At 35.7% G+C, this 20721-nt stretch overlaps 2 protein-coding genes across 2 annotated transcripts; both read right to left on the bottom strand.

Moving 5' to 3' along the window:
* Nucleotides 1–256: 256 nt before the first annotated feature.
* Nucleotides 257–6040, bottom strand: LOC143589597 (putative E3 ubiquitin-protein ligase XBAT35). Its single transcript, XM_077070316.1, has 11 exons — nucleotides 5888–6040; nucleotides 4705–4819; nucleotides 4537–4617; nucleotides 4356–4444; nucleotides 4172–4257; nucleotides 3100–3181; nucleotides 2904–3003; nucleotides 2761–2811; nucleotides 1981–2066; nucleotides 1254–1783; nucleotides 257–395 (listed from the first exon to the last, which is right to left on the bottom strand). Exons 1-10 carry the CDS (start codon nucleotides 5987–5989, stop codon nucleotides 1286–1288), a joined length of 1290 nt encoding a protein of 429 aa, XP_076926431.1. The 5' UTR covers nucleotides 5990–6040; the 3' UTR covers nucleotides 257–395; nucleotides 1254–1285.
* A 5826-nt stretch (nucleotides 6041–11866) lies between these two features.
* On the bottom strand, nucleotides 11867–18351 carry LOC143589596 (PH, RCC1 and FYVE domains-containing protein 1-like). Its single transcript, XM_077070315.1, has 9 exons — nucleotides 18322–18351; nucleotides 17665–17751; nucleotides 16742–16831; nucleotides 16574–16660; nucleotides 16358–16462; nucleotides 14225–16213; nucleotides 13128–13274; nucleotides 12528–12895; nucleotides 11867–12023 (listed from the first exon to the last, which is right to left on the bottom strand). Exons 1-9 carry the CDS (start codon nucleotides 18349–18351, stop codon nucleotides 11867–11869), a joined length of 3060 nt encoding a protein of 1019 aa, XP_076926430.1.
* Between the last annotated feature and the right edge of the window lie 2370 nt (nucleotides 18352–20721).

The raw sequence follows: 20721 nt of genomic DNA, 5'->3' as shown, positions 1-20721 counted from the left end.
CCGAAAACTCTTCACACTTCACATAATACAACATGCTAAGCATGTAATACAACTTCCAAGAACATGTTCACAATACTTCACATAATACCACAATTTCATTAATATAGAATTTATATCCACATGCTACATGTTACATAATACAATATTTACTTGTTTTACTCATTTTTAGACAGGAAGGAGCATATGATGTGCTCAAGCATATAATATGCGCATACTTTATATCATATGGAGTTTTCATAATCACAAAAAGTAAAGGCAACAGGGAGCTAGCTTACTTCATTAATAACATGCTACACCTTTTAATAGTTGTAGAAATAATGATCAGCTTCAACACTCTCCACTTTTTCAATAGCAGCCAAACACTATTTTCACAAGTTCCTAAATATGCATATACACTGCACAAACAATGAGAAACAAAAAGGGTTACAGCTTTCGGAACCAACCGGATTGGGTCACAAAAAGGAACCGGACCGGTCAATGTTGGTTTGAATCACTTCATTATTATAAAAAAAAAAAAAGAAAATGGAAATTGGAAAAAATGTGTTAAAAGAGAGCCAACTCAACCTGAACCAAACTGGTTCAACCCGCTTCAACATGAACCCATTTTGACCCATTTTAAGATGAACCAATTTTTGACTGTTTCTGATACATTATTAATCTATTATAAGTATGGGTGTGCATGACTGGTTTTGGGTTCAAACCGGACCACAAAACCGCAAATTTGGCTTTTGATTTTTGAAAACAGTATGGTTTTGGTTTTCACTTGCCACAATGGGTTTAGTTTGCTTCGGTTTCTTAGCTTTTATCATTTGGGCTTGAAAATTTGTCCCAAACAGAAAAATAGCCCAAGATAGTGAATTTGGGCCTGGAAATTTGGGCATAACTTTTTTAGGTTATTTAGTGATTAACTGAATATTACATATTTGAATCTAAATCTTTTGGGTTACAACATTTATTAACTTCTTATAAATTACTTAAAATTGGTTTTCTCAGTTTTTGGTTGATAGCAAAACCGAAGTCCGAAACCGAACCAAATCGGTTTTTTCAAAAAACAAAATCTAAGCTGTTGGGTTTTTATTGGGTTCGGTTATTTCTGTTACGGTTACTGTCAGGTTATTTTGGTTCATACACACCTCTAATTAAAAGTCAACCCATACAGATGGTTTCTCGGTTCGGCTTGTTTAGTGCCCAGCCACATGACCAAACCAACGGTTTGAGCTTTAAACTCTTCCTGAACCAAAAAGAAAACTTACAGTCAAGTACACCAGATCCAGGTCAAATAACCTTAAACAGCATAAAGCCGCACAACTTGTTCAATCTTGGTTCGACAAACAGGGCAACCCCAATCCTTGCCTTTGATTTCATTCAAACATATCATGCATCCAGCCATGTGACCACACGGGATACAAGCTCCCTCAACTGGTGAATCCAAACATATAACACACGATGAAGAATCATTATTATTAATCTCCTTCTCACCATCACCAGGGTTGGAGTCAATTGTTGGGTAGTGAACGGGACCGTCATCAACCGTTTCTGGAATTAGAGGCGCTGAGGGGACTGAGGGTGGTGCACTTATAATAACAGGTGCAGTTGGGACAATTTGAGAATAGATGCTGGTCTCCGAGTTCGGATAATAACTGATAGGGGCCGTGGGTCCCACTTCTGAACCGGATTGGAGGGAGGCATTAATAGGCAGAGGTAACTCAGGGTCTCGTGTTGTTTGGGCAGGTGGTTCAATACTAGAGACTTGGTTGTTGAATGGAAGTGCAGGATGCATAACCTGCAATGTGTAAAATATGGAAATTCTGCTTATGTAAACAGTAACAATTGATTATGCAGCTTTAAGACACGATAATTAGATAATTAGTTCTAAAATGCAAATCGAAACATCATTATAAATGCCTCATAGAACGCACAACGTGAACACTCGAGAAATAATTCAAAAAAGGATAGAATAGATCAAGCAGATGATTATACCTGACTAATTCCTTTGCAAGCATTGCAAAACTGCTTAAATTGTGGCTTTTCATTTTCGTTAACGGGTGCAAGTTTGATGCGTGACTCTGTAGTTTACAGTAAAGATACATAAACATGTATTGATACTTTTCTAATTTTTTTTAGATAAAGCTATCGTATACATAATAATATAAGTGAAGATGAACTTCAAATTCAAGCCCATATAAAGACCAAATGATGCGCACGCTCACGCACACACGCACACACATACATAGTGGCACGCTCATTTCAGAAGCTATAATACGTTGAGAACTTCGGGAACCACATAAAGCACTTATACATATTGCATAGAAGATGATCAAAGTAGTAGAAGAGAGAAAGTAGGGCAGCTACGTAACCGTCTTACGTATCACATTCAAAGCACTAAATAGAAGTACATTATGCGGTTCTCGCAATTCTCAACAAACTTTTGGCTCTGAAATAAGTTGTAATTGCGAGAACCATATAATAAACTTGTACGTAATGGTGATCAGAGTTAGAATCAGAGAACCATCTTATTTATCACATTTAAAGCAATAGCTACATGTGTATTTGCAACTCTCGCATCTTGTACATTTAAAGCAATATGTACATGTATTAAATGTCCCTATAATTATATATAACCAAAAAAAAAAAACTCAACTTAAAAGTCAACATATAGAAAATTCTTCAAAGAAAAAGGTACAAAATACAAACTTGAGGAATTGATCATAAAGATGCAGATAAAAGGAGTTTAGGCTAACTTGAACTTAATAAACTTACGCTTAACTTGGGAGTGCCCAATGCCTCTTTTCCGTCTCCAACGTTTCGGGACTATACATGTAAAAGGCAAACAATAATGTAAAACAGTTAAACACTAGCTTGCATGAACAAGTATACAAAATTTAGATGTGTTGAGAAATTACTCTTGGAACTAGAAATGATCACTGTAGGATTGGGCTGATTAAGATTTGACTCATCCATGTTAGCCTTCCAAAGTCTCATAATCGTGCTTGGTTTCCCGTCCTGTCCATTCATAATTTACGGTCTCAAACTCTCAAATAAAAACAACCACCAACAAAAAGGAACCAATTTGCAGCTTTATAATGAAAACAAACATACCTGTAAACCGGAATATAGAGAAAGTTCTAACTGCAAAGGCTTTGACTGTTTACGAGCTCCACATGGTACTATAACTACCCACCTGCAAGTAGTGAAGTTCATTAAAATAATTGACAAGTCTAATGCGAGATATATCAAAGTAGAGCAATCTTCCAATTACTTTTCATTATAGGGGTGTGAATTTCTGACACGACACGAACCAAACACCAATTTTTCGGGGTTGGGTTTAGTATAAACGGGTTTGGGTCAGTTTCAGGTCGAACATGCGAACCTGTTTAGCTGAAGAAGTCGTGTCTGTGTCGACCTAACGGGCTGGGTTAGTTTCGGTCAAACTGTCGTGTTCGTGTCAACCTGACGGATTCGGGTCAGTTTCGGGTCGAACCCGCGAACCTGTTTAGCTAATCAAGTTGTATTCGTGTCAACCTGACGGGCTCAGATCATTTTGGCTCAAACCCACGAACAAGTTTAGCTAATCAAGTTGTGTTTGTGTCAACCTGACCGGTTCGGGTCAGTTTCAGGTCAAACCCACGAACAGTTTAGCAAAATGGGTTGTGTTCATGTAAACTGGGCGGGCTCGCGGGTTGCCCTTTTAAAAAATTAATTAATTATTTATTTATTTTAATGTGTCTTATGTCATATATTAAATTGGTTGGGTAATATATGACAAAATTTTAAGTTTACAAGAGAAATTGATATAACAACTTTAGAATTAAACGAAATTACTTTATATACAACTGTACTTTTTGTTGTAAAATGGTAATTTTAAAGTAAAAATATGCCCCCCCCCCAAAAAAAAACAAAAAATGAAAAATATAACATATTCAGGTTAAACGAGTCGTGTACGTGTGAGCCCACAAATATTTGTGTCGTGTTCGGGTTCAGTTTATATGTACAACACGCTTTTTGGGTTCATGTCGTGTCATGTTTCAGTTTCGGGTCATATGTATAACACCATTTAACATAGCTCAAAACATGAAGAAACATTAGAATTTAGAACCACACAATCAATGCATCTTATATTAATATGACCATTTAGTAGTCTTCTATACTAATGATAAAATGCAACACTTACACTTTTCTAGGCTTAGGAGTACGAAGTTCAAGAAAGCCCGGCTCATGTACCTCATGCAACCAACCAGAGAATAAGCAGATATGGCTCTACAAGCATCACATTATAAATCAATTAAGATCATTGCAATGGGTTTTATGCATGCTATAAAATCATAATCACACGTGAAATGAAATGCCAAATGTACCTCAATTGCACGAACAACATTACTATTTCCCTTGAGTCTTGCAACATCAAGTGCAGTTTGACAGTCATCATTCATCACCAATGCATTAGCTGAAAATGATAATAATATTAAATAGCGTCTTAAGTATTAACTATTAAGTAATAATAAATAAAAAAGAGACCCGTAACTAACAAGTACTCACCACCATGTGAAAGCAGTAGATGAACCATCTGCACTAATCCACTTCGTGCAGCATGATGCAAAGGAGTTCCAGCATGATGGCCTGAAACAAATACATATTGTATACTTGCATCATAGAGCTTATAATAAACAATTATATATAGACTCTAAAGGGAACGAAGCAGCACACCTGTACGATAGGCGTTTACGTTTGCACCCAATTCTGTTAATGTTTTTGCAACATCAAATAATTGTGGATTTGTTGAAGCCAATATCAAAGGAGTCTTTCCTTCTTTATCCGTCCACTGCACCAGAAACACCAGTTTACACATAGTTAAACACATGACTTCAACACTAACTAGAGCTGTTCAAAAAGCTTGCTTGAAAATTCACTCGTTTAGAAACGAGCAGAGCTGAGCCAGAGCCAAAGCCAAAGTAAGCTCGGCTCGTTGGCTCGCATGTTAGGCTTGTTTAGATTGCTAGTTGGCTTGTTTAAATTAAAGCACAAAATTTTCATATAACACAAATTTTAGAGTAAATTACACTTTCCGTCCTTAATTATATATCAAATCATACTTTTCATCCTTAAACTAAGAAAATAACAAAAATCATCCTTTACGGGTTCCAATTTTTTTCGCCGTTTAAATCCTTTCCACTAACGGACGCTAATTCTTTTGCGTTAAAGTCTAGTCATGTAAATATTCACATGAGGGTAGTTTGGTCCTTTCACAAGACACAAGCCGGCTCAAGCTCAACATTTCAGCTCGTTAAGATAAACGAGCTGAGCCGAGTTGATTTGCAAACCAGGCCAAGCCCAACCAGTGGGCTTGGGTTAAAACCGATTATCTGCATCAAATAATCAGTTTGGAATAAACAACTTCAAACCGCCTATTTAAAAGGGCGTGATTCTCAGCAACTAATTGAATTAATCAGTTTAGTTAACCAATTCAAAACAACTTATTGCTGCATCATAACACAATCATCAGATAACCAAATGCGAATCTGGAAACTAGACTGTTATTTATTTATTTTTCCTCACACCTCTTTCTGTTATAATTTATTTATTTATAGTTAAAAAGATCCAATTACAATCAAGAGGCAGGTAAGCGGACAACATTCGAGCTGCGCACAACCCCTTCTGAATATAAAAACAGTATTAATCTAGATTAGCAACAAAACCCATATCAATGTTAATTTACTGTGTTATATGCGGTTAAACTTATATGTAAATGTGATTAAACTAATTCAAAAATTGAAATTGGGGGTAAACTAATTCACCAATTCAACTCCAAGAATCGAAGAATTTGTATAAAAAAATTACCCAAATTAATTTAATTGCGAATTTTAAGCACAAAGCTCGAATTAATAAATACCTCAAGACCAGCACCTTCGGCTCGAAGCTTTTTGACGGCTTCAATGTTGGCATTTGTGACTTGTTGATACAAAAGCTCGTCCTTGGATTGCTGTAAACCCATTTGACGAAAATAGGGTGTTAATCAACAGTGATCCAACTTTAAGGACTTGCTTGCATTTTACGTTTCCGCAAGAAAGAAAGAAAGAAAATAAAAATAAATTTCAGGGGAACATATAATATATATGAAATAGTCAGTCTATTCTTCTTCCGCGTAATTTCTATGGATTACAATTTGGTCAAACGGTTGTGATTTTTGGTCTTGAATTTGATTACACGTCTTCAAACCCCCATTGTAGTTGTAGTTGTAGTTGTAGTTGTAGTTGTTGTTGGTTGTGTAAATGCTTCATCCAGGAGCTAACTCTGTACTCCATCAAATGAATAATAATAATAATAATAATTTATTATTATTAATTAATTATTATTTATGTTGTCGAAAAGATATATCTTTATGGAGTATTGATGGTTAGGGTCCATGAATATGGTTATTTGTTGAAGCTATGGCAATAAGTGTGACAAAAGAAACGATGACAACTTTTAAACAATGGTTACATGAATTATTAATGAAAAGAAATACCATGTCTCAAAATAAATTTTGTTTACTAAAAGAAAATATAGGTAATGGCGGTATCAGTATCGGTGATGGAGATGGAGACGGTGGGGATGGTGAAGGTAGTGTTGATGATGGCGACAGCATATAGAGTGGTGGTGGTAATGGTCAGATGGTGGTACTAGCAGTAGTGGTAGCGGTGGTGGTGGTGACAAGAGCGGCAGTTTCGAGAAAGTAAGACGAAAGAGGAAAATATAATGAAAAATAAGCAGGTGGTTGCAGATAGATGACTTGATACGTTTTGAGAGAATGAGATTCCTTGGATAATTGGTGATTCCATTTGTGTGACTAACCCAAACACACTTTTTTCATTCCGTAGCAATGATTCATTTCATTATGTCTGTCATTGCAGCATACCAAACATTATTTTAAGTTTTGAGTGATATTTTATTAGTTCTTAAAGCTTAACACAAGGTTCATATACATTACATTAGGGGTGTTTAAAGTCGGATATCTGGGTTTTTGGATCTGAACCTTTCGGATATCCGATTAAACTATCAAAAAAATTTTAAAATCACTATCCGAATCCAAATCCAAAAATCGAACATCCGATATTCGGATACCCAATCAGATAATTCAGATTTAGATTATCGAATATTTTGGATACGAATTCAGATTTTTTTGAACGCCTCTACATTTCATAGGTGCTAAATTAGTCGTATTTGTGTTTTGACAGTTCAATTCCTCACATACCTGGAAATCTGATACAGAATCCAAAATTTTACACATAACCTAAAAATCACTCTAAACTCATTAACTAGAGCATGTGACGAGTATTTATGACTTTACATGAATCGATTATTCAACAAAAAGTTAGTTTTATAATTTTTATTTGCATCAGAGTATTCTTGACAGCTTCTCTAACTTTATCTATATAATTACACTATAAATCACTACATTTTCTCTCTCATATACAACTAAATAATACTTTTTTACATCTTTGTCATTACAATTTCTCTTTCTTTCACTTATAACCACTTACAAATATATTAAAAAATAAATAGAGGGTGAACAGTGTTTCTCTAAATTTATTCATATCTTTAAAATTTTAACTCTCCTCCACTCACAACAACTTATAACCCTTTAAAAAAATTTAGAGGTTTCTCTCACAATAATTATAGAGAAGTTGTTGTGAATACTCTAACAATAATCTAATATACTATTCTAATAAGGTAAAATAACTGTGGACACTTGTCATCTTTTGGTAAATTCGTATAATTCTTTTCCCTCCAAAACTAATATCTTAATTGATCCTAATATATGTAATAGATCAATAATTATTCACTTTACTTTTACATCTATTTATATTATATCTATACATTTTTATAAAAATAAATATTAGCATATTATTTTACTATATATTCTAAAATACTTGGTGAGATCCAAAAATAACAAACCATGTTTGTCAAAAATTGAAAAGAATATAATTTTAAATGTTATCATTAACATATTGTACTACATGTATATTGTAGAATATTGTAAAGAAAAACAAAACTCGAATATTCTTTCATTTTATAAAGTAATTTTTTAATCATTAAACTATAAATATATACTTAAAAGTCGATCCATATTTTAAAAATCAATTCATTTATCTATTATTATTATTATTATTATTATTGTAAATTGTCATGTAAATTTATAAATTATAAATATATGCTTTAAATCTCTCCATTTATTTTTTTGTTAATTTAGTAAACTATATATATGTAAATGTAAGGATAGTATATACCAATCACTTTCAGACATAATAAAGTTTATCATATTTAATTTCTTAGTTTTTTTATCAAAGATTTTTTCGGGTTTTTTATGGAACTTAAATCAGATTTTTATTGATCAAAAGTTGGTAAATAAATTGTTTTGTACAAGTTAACTACATTTAGGTTAAAATTTGTTACGGGGTCAAAAATGAGAAATCTGAGTATTTTTAAAAGTTTGAGAATACAAATAGATTTATTGGCAAATTTGTAACGGGTTCAATGTGTTAACTTGAAAATGTCAAATGGATGAACGTTCGAATTTTAAACATGATTCGGGTTTCATATTTATTATCAAGGGCATTTTTTGAAATAATTAAAAGGTTCGGGATTTGACAAATTGACTATTTTTCTCTCGAATGTTAAAATTTAAGAAAAGATTGCGAACATTTTCGACATGCCACCCCCAGACCTATCAATGCTTTTAACTTTTATCAAATTTGAAATGTTTGAGTCAACATTAATTTTTCCGTCAATGGTGATCAAAACGTTGTATGGGAAGCATGCCATGCAAAACTATGCTCAAATGAAGCAAAATGTTTACAAAATTGAATGGGTTAACATGTTATTTTTTATATTGTCATTATGACAAAGTCGAGAAGCTCCCTGAAACTTATCAAAATATTTTTAGTGGTGTAGCTCTGAAAAAGCATAATTCTTGAAAAACCTCCGTCATTACAATTTAATGTTTTCATTTCCTTCGATGGGTGATAAATTGATAAAGATATCATAAAGGTAACGATCCTTCTGTATTCAAGCTGAATGGTAAACACTACTATTGTATGAGAAGTCTTATTCCCGAAATTGGTTCATAATCAAAATTCTTTCAATTATACATATATGACACTAAGAATGAAATTTTCAATAAAAATAGCATTCTCGAGCATGTTTTTGCACGTGCATTTTTTTATTAAGTTCATTTAAAAAAAAATAATTTTGTGATATAAAAATCAATTTATGTACACATAATATAGATACAAACAAAGATGTAATACATTTTTTTATATACGTTATTTAATTATTCGCTTTACTTGTAATTTCATAAGCTGGATCATCTCGTGTGTGACACGGACTCTAAAGCTAGTTTATTACTATTTTATAACAGTCATAGTAAATTAGAAAGGGATGCTATATCAACATCTCTAGAAGTGTACTTTAGTGTGTTTATCATATCAAATGAGCCTTACGATGTTACAAGTGTTGATGATTTTAGTGAAATTATTGGATTTAATTACATCCCAAATGAGAAATAAGAATACGTATTGATATAAATTAAGATGTGTGGAGTACACGCTAGATCATGACTATTCTTATTCAATTCACTAACCTGAGGTTTTAAGGAGTCATCACCACTTGGTTGGTGTTTGAGGGACATGCCTTATGCGGGGTCCATCTGGTGGGATTGCATATGTGTCACCCAAAAGTTGCTTTAGAATTGCATGATTGAGAAAGGTTACATAAAAGAAGGATGACAAGTAGGATCTAATGATCGACGGGACTGATCATAAGTGGCACCAGTAATTAGGAGCATATGTTATTGGTTGCAACTGTGCAACAATTATAACTAGGTGATTAATGGTAACTATGTTAGCATTGATGGAGTTGCTTACTGAAGTTTCAACTATGGTCCCATTAATGTAATCACGACGGTTACACTTAACCAACATTCTTTATTAGGAAGAGTTGCGGTGTTTCGTCCTAATCATTGTGATGGTAAATCATATGATCTTCTCAACACACGAATTAAGAATCGATTTTTTCAGGAAAGAACATCTAGTTCTTGTAGAACTCATTCAATCTTATTTGACTATTGAACTTGTACATAGATGAAATACTTTAATTTGACAGTGATCCTTAACATGATTCAGAATATATCGTGGATTGACATATGAAACCTATAATATGGGTCTTGTGATGTCAAATCAAGTCTACACACCAAAGCCTTTACAAATAAATGGCCAGCATGATAGAATAGAAAATGGTCACGTGGGCCATAAAACTTTGTCAGTATTCACATCAGTCATTTATTGTCAAATACATCATATGTCTATGTCCATTATCCCTTGTCGTAAAGTTCGTGTGACCATACGACCTATGTGTTCATATGGCTCTTATGACAATTAGTGATGTTTAGATAGGTGCAGTTTGTTTTTTAAGAGGTAAAATGTATACAATCTGCGGACCATATCTGCAGACCTATGTAGAAGAAGATGTGGACCAAAGGTTTGTAGTATGTAATAAGGTTGTCTATTTTTTTTAAATTTTACAGACTGCTAAAATAAACTAAAATTTAAATAAATTGATTTTTTAAACTTAAAAGAGTTTTCAAATGCTATATTATTTTTTTAAACTTAAATAATAGTTATACAACATTGAAATAATATGAGTTTTCAAATGCTATATATATACATTGACTTCATCTTTCAAATACATGAAAACCTTATGACTAATTTCAAACTCAACATGAGAAAATTTTAGTAAATAAAAATTTGAAGGCTGTTACTTTCACTTGCAGTCAACATTGAAGTGACGACAGGCGGTGGCAGTGGCAGTGGCGGAGAGCAGCGAGGACGAGAGGTAGCGAAGCAGGGTACATTAGATTTATGCTTCGAGTGTTGGATTTCGATCGATGGAGTAGGGGCTGTGGAGGGGTGACGCCGGTGGAGGAACGGGATGTGGTGACTAGGGTTGATAATATGTAAAGGAAAACGATAGTTTATGAGGTTAGAAAGAGATTAGAAGAGGTAAAAAGAGGCTGGGTCAGATCTGCACCAAGAAGAGCCCACACATATGTTTTTTAATGAAACGTCTTTGGAAAAACAAACACTTTGTAGAAGCTCATGTCTATGCGTGGTTTGCGCGTCGCAGACAGAAGAGCTCTGGCAAAGCTTTTCTCAAAAAACAAACACCACCGTAGTGTCTTAGTGATGTTCCTTTAGACGCGACCAACTAAAAATAATCATTAATTAAACTTTCGCGAAGAAATAATTATACCGACAATATTGTTTCTCCCCCTTGTTTGTCTGTGCTTCCAATAAATTTACTACATGTGTCTTTGAGTGAAAATAAGAAAGACATCAATCAACTATCTAAAATAGGAAACATATCACACATCAATCTACTATTTAAAATAGGAAACATATCAATCTATTGTACAAAAGTTACTTCTTGATAGAATGAGATTGCAATAAAAGTTATTAGTGTCATTGACCCCAATGCTAGCATGAACTTCTATCTATCAGTGCGCTATATTTAGATAAAATCAATGTTTCCAGTAAAAAACAAAAGTATGGATTGAATTGTCTTAACTCTCACAAAGTTTACCTTCTAAATCTCTTATGAAACGAAGTCAATATACAAGTGATCTCCTAATGAAGATAAAAATTTTCAAATTATAAACCTTAAGGAACATGAAAAGATAACAGATTGGAGTCATGTAAAGCAGAATCTTTGCAAAATCCTTTTAGAATTTTAATAATTCAACATATCTCCTTCACTACCATCTTCAAGAAAATAAACACTCTAAAGAGGATCATATTTTGGCCTAATTACAAGTGCCCACGAGAGCAAAACCAAGTTAATTAGATGGTGGTGGTTCCTGATTATTTTCCTGAGCAGGTTGCCTTGGTACACTTGAACTACCTGATGGCCTTCTTGGACTATACCTTTGAAATAGCCTGTCCCTGTTTTCCCTCCACCATTCTTCTGCCTGCTGTTCATTGAACCTTCTTCGGCTGCACGGATATTGTAGAAAATTTGGATTAATAGAGAATTTCTAATCGCAAATGAGCTCTTTTGTTATACTTGTGGATTGCAGGTCAAATGTTGACCGACAGTTTCTTTTCCTCTTAAAATTTACTTTTACAGGACAAAGGTTGGGAAAGCATGCCTAATTATAAGTACTAGGCTTAATATGTATTATTCTTCATCTACAATTTACAAAACTTGACAAAATGATCACTTTTATTAAGTTTGGGGGCTAGATAATGCCAAAAAGGACACTTAATGATAAAAAAAAGAAGGAAAATCATTGTATTAATAATCTAAATAATTGCATAAAACTATTTAGAAAAGCGTAGGCATTAAAGTAGAGTTCGGATGATTTGACCCATTTCCATTTGAACCATTATGCATTTAGCTAGTATTTTAGTTGACGCGTTTAAGATAGATATTGCAGACACTTGTAAAAAGGAACATGTATAAAACTAGCTAGATGAGTAAGAAATATGCCGACATACCTGAATCTAACCCGATTGAATACTTTGGTACCATCTGAAAGTTGGAGCACAGTAACATAAACACCGGCTTCAAATTGTTCAATCACTTCTCTCCCTCTATCACGGTTTGGATTCCTGGACATTCCTGAGCTACCTTCTACAATATTCTGACTTTCAGCGTCTGAAGTATTATTTGAAGAAGATTCATTGTTTTCATCAATATTGTGATTACTAGAACTGCCTCCAGGCTCATATGATCGCAGGGGAGCACGACTTGAAGACGTATCACTTCCGTGCGTGTAGATGTAATCATTGGCTTTATCGATCAAGTCTTTGATGGTTTTGTCATTGGAGATTTCGGGTGGCATTTTTTCGGCAAGTTCATTTAACTGATTCTCAAAACCAATAAAATAATAAGCAATTACCACATCATCTATGGATACTGTACCACATTGTTTAACTTTGTCGACTAGCTAAATTGTTTTAATATTTTGTTGCATGAAAATTTAATACGGATTCTTTATAGTTACTTAATATCTGAATTCAAGATTCTTAGTTTAAAAAAAAAACAGAGCCAAAATTATAAAATAAAAAGTGGAAATAGATACAATATTGGCATACCTGAGATATGATGCATTTGAACCCATCAACAGCAATTGCACATTTGGCACTTTCGTCTGCAGCTAACGACTCAGCTTGTTTAGCAGCTGTCTGTAGTTTTCTAATATCTGAATCTTGCTTATCACTCTTTTGCTTCCATTGTTTCACCTACCAATTAAAAAAAAAAAATAATGTATAACTATTGCATATAGAAAGGAAGATCATTATAATCTCTTTCAGGCGTAACGTAGTATTAAGGTTTAATTGTGTTTGTCGTAAGGCGTGTTTAGACTCATATGGGGAGCACGCGGTGCACTGTAAAGAGCTCCCGGGGTTCAAGTACTGACAGATCTGGTTAGGGATGTGCTCTTTGATATATTCAGGTGAGCTGGAATTTCTGTTAAGAAAGAAGCACCTGTGAATTTCCTGACTGACCCGTCGGAGGGAAGATCATCTCTTCGACCGGCTGACATTTTGGTGTTTGGATGGATAGGAAGGAAACACGTGTGTATGGATTTAAAAGGGGTTTCTCCTTTGGTGGGCTTAGGGAGTAGTGGTTTCGCAGTCGGTCAAGCCGCATTAAAAGCTGCTTCAGGTAAGGTGGCAAAACATGAAAAGACGTGTCTTGACAACCAACATGTATTTATTTCTTTTGGTTTTGACACTTTTGGTTTCCTCACGCCTGAAGCTGTGGAGCCACTTACCTGTGTTCAGCGGGTCATGCATAGTAATGTTATGACTCCAAGATTAGCAAATATAGTTTTTAAAAGATTAGGTTTTGCGATTCAAAAAGGGGTAGCGACGCAGCTTGTTGCCCGCTTGCCTTCTGTTTCGATGTAATCTAAACTTTTCTTTAAAGAGATTATATTAAACTACGATAGACATAAAATATATTGTGTTTATCCCAGGGTCTCAAGTTAGGCTTCTTTAGGATTTGTTTCCTATATTTTGAGGGTTCCCCCTTCTTTGTAATTACGCAATTCAGTTAAAGATGTAGTCCATTACTTTTACATGATATCAGAACTAAGACTCAAAATACAATTATACCCTAATAATACTAATATATTCTAAGATAACACAAAGACAAAAATGATATATCAGTTAACAAGAGCTCTTACCTGGTTTTGCAATCTTGACACTTGTTGGCTCAAATGCTCATTTGATTTCTTGAGATCATCAGTCACACCCCGTGAGAAATTAGGGGTAGTAGTGGACGGAGGATTAGGCCGTCTTGGGCCAGCATGTATTTTTGGAGTCATTGTACCAGGTTTCCACGTACTATGAAGAACACTTACTGAACATTGAAACGAAACATCTTTTAAATTCTGGAAAGATGGAACTTGAGAAGTTCTTACCATCGAAGTAGAATTAGATCTTGATCCACATTTTCCTGATTTCACTTCGTGGTACTTGACCGGTTCCATTATTTGGGAAATCAAAGGCTTTGAAGTCCTCTTATTAAACCTTCTATTGAAAGTTGAAACATTATTACTGTTGTTATTAGTATTACTATTATCATTTCCGGTTTCAGCAGATTTCTTAAGTTTTACATAGCAAGAGTCACAAACACGATGTGGCTTTTCCGAGGTTGGAGCCATCGCTGCTTTCATAGCCTTTCGGGAACTGCAACCATGACAGTGCACAAGTCCACAGTTGTAACAGTTACGTCTTTTTCTGGTAAAACCGAATGCTTGTTTACAACCATGACAAACTGATTGGTCTACTCCAGAAGCCCATTTATGAATGCATATACTATTAGTAAAATTTGCACCACAAGATAAACTTTTAACAGTTCTATCTTTCAATGCTTCAACCAAAGTTGGAGTGTTTCGATCTTCTACGTCTCCATGTCCTAGTCTCCCATTTGCACCTTTACCCCAAGTGAAAACTTCACTTCCTGATGTTAAAACCGCAACATGGTACGCTCCACATGCGATTTCTTCAACAAATTCACCTACTAGTTTATCTTGAACCATACTAGGGGATTTACCATCGGCTTGCGGGTTACCAAGTTGACCATGTGCAGTACTACCCATAGTGAAGACATGACCGGATGTCGTAAGGCCAACAGTCATAGTATGCCCACATGCTAATTGATGGAAATTATGATCAGTTAGAGATACTACACATGTTGGTTCTGTGTAAGTTTCTTTGTTTCCATGACCCAAGCGGTACTTATCTCCGTCCCCCCAAGTGAAAAGTTTTTTGGATGTTTTGTTTTTAGTTTTATATTTTAAGGCCTCTACAACTGCTGCAGTGTGCCACAATCCACATGCAACTTTAAGAGTTTTTTGCCCATTCAAAGATGCAACCTCTTTTGGAAATTTTACACTCTCTCGATTACCATGTCCCAGAGCACCGTAAGTCCCATCACCAAACGTATATAACTTTTTTTCGGAAGTTATCACCGCTGAATGCCAATTACCACAAGCAACTGATAAAACTTGGATTCCTTCTAAAGGTCCAGAAACCTGTTTGGGTATCCAGTGGCTGACATCAGTACCATGGCCGAGAAGACCAGCATTGTGGGTCCCATCTCCCCATGTATATAAATCACCAGATGAAGATACAGCGCAAGTATGATGCTCACCACAAGCAACAAAGTCAACATTATTAACCGAAAGGAATTCAATAACGCGAGGGCGACTAACATTTCGGTCAGTTCCATGACCCAACCTACCACCAGATTCCTCCCCACAAGTGAAAATTTCACCTTGTTTTGTTACAAGAGAAAAATGCGAAACACCACAAGCAATTTGTTGGACATCTATAACTACATTTGATTCCAATAGTTTAGGAGTTAAAGTGTCACCTTTTAGTTGGGAAGTTCCATCATTAAAACAGCAAACTTTTCCCCAAAGGTAAACATCTCCTAATGATTCTATATCATCAGGCGCGGCGGTAGTTTGAGTTGAACAACTAGGTGTGTTTGAAACACTAATTCTGTAATTATCTGCACAACTTGTTCTTACTTGCATGTTTGCACGTCCCGTTGCCACATCTGAACTAAGAAAACTACTTATGTTTTCTGGATAACGCAAATCCACAGAAAATGAGCCTCGCGAGTTACTGGAATCACACTCTAATGCTACACTAGAAGGACGCCCCTTTTGACCAGCGTCATTTGCAGCATCATACAACTGTAATAAGAAAAAATGTACAACAGAGTTTAATCAGAGAACACACATTGAATCCAATGAAGATGTAATGTATACCGAGTGAATTCAAGGATATAAAAATGAAACTCTTACATCAGAAATATCACTTCCGCTACGTCTAGTACGATTTTGTGCTGAAGAAACTAAATGTCTCAACCCTGCAAGCCAGACATCTACCTCAACTTTATCTTTGCAGATCTACAATTATACAACCATAGTAATTACTTTTACATTCTGTGAGCTCTCGAGTGCATTTAAGGGTGCTAATTATTTGAATAAATAAGCATTAGAAAGAATAAGTCATCTAACCAGATCAAGGGATCTTTCACCATTTTTGTAAATAAGGGAAAACGACAAGTACTCCTTCTCAGGTTGGCTGCATCTTTTGAAAACCAGCTGCAGGTGCATATACTATTGCAAATTAAATTATTTTCAGGAAATAAATCAATGAATCAACTCTTGAAATAGCTAATTAACTGTTCTCTGTCCAGGGATGATCCTAATAACTGAAGCCAAGTTCAGATTCCTTTCCCGTCCATGGGAGTACCAGATCAAAGTTGTTTCATCCTGAAAATTTAAATCAACACCTTTTAGTTTGGTTGTCAATGAAAATTTAGGATTCAACATATAGTAAAAGAAATAACTAATCAACAGTCAGAATATGACTAGCTTGAAAGGCCAGTGAAAACTTGAAGAACGAGAGCCACAAAAGAAAAGACGCTATATAGCAAGGGTAAATGTTAATCGATGGTGATCATTCTCTGCACTTAACTAACAAAAGTTTCATGCTTTCTTAAGGATCGAGATGATCAAAGTGTTAGCAGATTGATACATGGACCAGCTAGCGAGACAGGAAAGATGACAGAAACGGGCCCAGCATAAAAAGGGTATAACTTGTGCTGCGAGTGGAGTTACGGCCCATGAGTAGTGGATTAGAAGGTCTCAAATAGCAAGATCATGTGGTTTGACCCATATGTCAGACGTGAATTCCATCATTTATGGCTCTTATTTCATCACTAAAGAGTTTTCCACAATTTTTGCAATTTTCAATCATTTCATTCATAGTGTAAAAAATGTGTAAATCACTGGTTGCCTTAATTCACACGTTTATTTTTCCTTTAGTTTCAGTAGTTAAATACAGGTTGTCAATTCCAAAAAATGACAACGCGTGATAAATTTAGCATTTCTTAACAAAAGGGCCTGCTGTAATGTGTTATTCATTCAATAATATACTAATTAATATCTTTGAGAATCTCTCTATCTTTTGGGCTTCTGCGTTGTCGTCACGCTTTTTTAGGTAGCGTGCAATTGGAAAGTGATACGATACAAATAATGAATAATTTCTGAGAAAGCCCTGTGTACCATTACAGTTCAAGAAATCAGTATATGAAGCAACTTACAGTGGAGATTCTGAATAAACGAAACTTAGGCTTTCCCTTCCTGGTGTACTTGATTAATTGGGTACCTTTTTTCAATGTGTTGAGCGCCTTCAAAATAAGAATGAACATGAATTACACATACTAGAAGCGAAATTAAGCAGAGCTTTATTTGGAAATTTCTAGTGAAACGAACATAAGTCACGTTATAAGGTTTAAAATTCTCATGAAAGTAATTTCAACTAGTAGAATGAAAGAATATTGTAACACTAGCGGATCCGCATGACTTCTACCATGGTTTTAGAACAAAAACAATTAACATCAGCTAACACAAAACAAATTGTGCAAAGCATTGATACGAATATGCTAAATTAAGAAACACACTTGAATTCCAACATAAGGTCCTCGATCTTTTCGTGTTCGAATCCACCTTCCAACGTTTTCCTGCCTTGACGCTTTGAAGACGCGTCCAGCGTAAGCCACAGGTTAGCACGGCGCTTAATATAGTCGAAAACAAATACAATTTGGTTCATAAAACATAATAGATACCGATACTTTCTTGTAATTCTTACGTTTCCACCAAGAACCGTACCAAAATTCAACTCAAATATATATGTATATATTCGGGTGCGATTCAAATTTCTGAGTTTGTTCATGTGTGATAGATTAATTAACGGATACCTGTTCGATGTCACGGTCCGGATCTGTCATTCGTAACCATAGACGTGATAGTCTTCATCAATAAATGAAATCCAGTTTTCTTGAATTTTTTGACCAATCATCAACTTCAATTGTGTCTCGATTTCTCTACATCTTCAAAACATTGATTTCATTTTGATGCAACTAATTAAACTTAGGGAAAACCTAATATACATATACAATAATGCATTAAAAGAAAGAAAAAGAAATGGAGGAGATACAGAGAGAAGGTAATGAGAAGTTTAGGGAGCTCGATAGAAACTCAAGCGATAATGGCGGGTATAATTAGTAATCGTAACTACCTTGCATAACTGCCTTACCTATGGTTAAATAAATATAAATATAAGTCATGAAACGTTCTCTCCGTACAATTACCAATTACCCCCAACATTCACATCTCCGTACAGGTCCTCCGGCAGTTTTTCCGGCGGTATCAACTGGAAAGCTTCCGACAACAGGTAAGTCTCTCTTTTCCACTCGCCCCTCGTCTCCACCACAAACCACCCGCAAGCCACCGCTCGAAACCGAAGGAGCGAGACAACGAGATCGTAAGTCGGCCGGCGAATTTTTTTACTTCTTATTTATAGTTTTTGCGGTACACAGGTATTTCTACCCCTTTAATCTTCACCATCCTCACTAATCTTGTTTCTTTCTGAGCACTTTTGCACTTGTCAATTTCACAATTTGAGTTGGGTTTAGCTGCCCGATTTGTTTGAATAGAGCTGGGTATTGGGTTTCATGATCTAACTTCAATTGCTTGTGTTATTGCTACACACTATTATTATTATTATTATTATTATTATTATTATTATTATTAGTTTTTGTTACTATTATTATTATTACTATTGATTTGGTGTTCTATTGCTTGTGTTTGTGTGATTAGTTGCAACCATAGAGCGTAGGAACCATGACTATTACTTGAGACCATGTCCTGAAACGAGGGGTGTAGGAAAGAGTAAAGATAGGGAGCGTATATTGCGTTTGGCTTCTTGGAATGTAGGAACATTAAATGGTAAGTTGCTAGAATTGGTAGATGTGCTTAAAAGACGTAGGGTTCAGATAGCATGCCTCCAGGAGACTAAGTGGAAAGGACATAGAGGGGCTGAGTGTAATGGGTATAAGTTGTGGTACTCGGGGTCTGATGGAGCTAGGAATGGAGTGGGGTTTCTAGTGGCTAAGGAAATACACACTAGTGTGGTGGAGGTGATAAGACATAATGACAGGATTATGGTGTTGAAATTAGTACTAGGAGAGGAAGTAGTGGCAGTAGTCTCCGCCTACGCGCCTCATGTAGGCCTAGGGGATCAGGAAAATAGAGAATTTTGGGATTGCCTAGACGCAGTGGTAGGGGGCATACCTAGGGGGGAGAGGATTTGCATAGGAGGTGATTTTAATGGACACATTGGTAAGGCTAACGATGGTTTTCAAGCCGTACATGGGGGTTTCGGTTTTGGTGATAGGAATGAGACCGGAACAGATCTTCTAGAGTTTGCGGTGGCACATGACCTAGGTATTATAAATTCTTATTTTAGGAAACAAGATTCTCATTTAATCACTTTTAGCAGTGGCGGACGTGACACGCAAATTGACTACCTTTTGATGAGGCAAGGAGACCGACGTTGGTGGAAGGACTGCAAAGTCATACCTGGGGAGGCAGTTGTGACTCAACATCGACTACTAGTGACAGATATAGCCTTCAGAAATAAGCTGACTGTTCGAGAGAAGAAAGGTACACCGAGAATTCGATTGGGAAATTTGAAGGACGAAAATCTCCTACTGTTTAAGGATAAACTCATACTGCATACGCGGGCTCGACTAAATGGGGACTCAACTCATATATGGGAAGCTATGGAGACAAAGATCATCCAAGTAGCAAAGGAGACTCTCGGGGTTACAACAGGAAAGACAAGTGGGCATAAGGAGTCTTGGTGGTGGAATGACGCAGTGCAAGACAAGATAAGGGACAAACAAGGATGTTTTAGGGAGCTAATGAGGTGCACGAAGGAGGAGGAGCGAGTGGAATTGAGGGACAACTACAAAACGGCCAAGATAGAGGCGAAGAAGGCAGTGGCGGAAGCAAAGAAGGCGGCCTTTAAACGGATGTATGAAAGTCTAGAAACAAAAGAGGGGGAACATGCTATGTTTAAGATTGCCAAAGCCAGGGAGCGTAGAAGGCAAGATCTAGGACCGGTGAAGTTCATAATGGATACAGATGGGCATGTACTGGTCAAGGAGCAGGACATCAAGCTAAGATGGCAAACCTACTTCCACAATCTTTTTAACAATGGGAGAGCTTACCAAGAAGAACATGACAACACAAACTTTCAACGACAACAATCGAATACCTGCTACTGCCGACGGATCACACGAGAAGAGGTGAAG

This window comes from Bidens hawaiensis, unplaced genomic scaffold (assembly GCF_021521415.1).
Source record: "Bidens hawaiensis isolate Kalapana, Puna unplaced genomic scaffold, B.hawaiensis_p1.1 tig00037645_1, whole genome shotgun sequence".
NCBI classification, from domain to species: domain Eukaryota; kingdom Viridiplantae; phylum Streptophyta; class Magnoliopsida; order Asterales; family Asteraceae; genus Bidens; species Bidens hawaiensis.
The sequence above is the reverse complement of the archived record's forward strand: the minus strand, read 5'-3'. Positions and strand labels throughout refer to the sequence as shown.

Excerpts from the sequence above, each read along its gene's own strand:
- LOC143589597 (XM_077070316.1), bottom strand. The coding sequence starts at position 5,989 with ATGGGTTTACAGCAATCCAAGGACGAGCTTTTGTATCAACAAGTCACA. Across the intron at positions 4,820-5,887 it reads CCGAAGGTGCTGGTCTTGAG|TGGACGGATAAAGAAGGAAA; the intron begins GTATTTATTAAT and ends TTTCTGGTGCAG. Across the intron at positions 3,004-3,099 it reads CTCTATATTCCGGTTTACAG|GACGGGAAACCAAGCACGAT; the intron begins GTATGTTTGTTT and ends ATGAATGGACAG.
- LOC143589596 (XM_077070315.1), bottom strand. The coding sequence starts at position 18,351 with ATGACAGATCCGGACCGTGACATCGAACAG. Across the intron at positions 17,752-18,321 it reads CGGACCGTGACATCGAACAG|GCGCTCAACACATTGAAAAA; the intron begins GTATCCGTTAAT and ends CTTATTTTGAAG. Across the intron at positions 16,463-16,573 it reads GTGAAAGATCCCTTGATCTG|ATCTGCAAAGATAAAGTTGA; the intron begins GTTAGATGACTT and ends GTATAATTGTAG.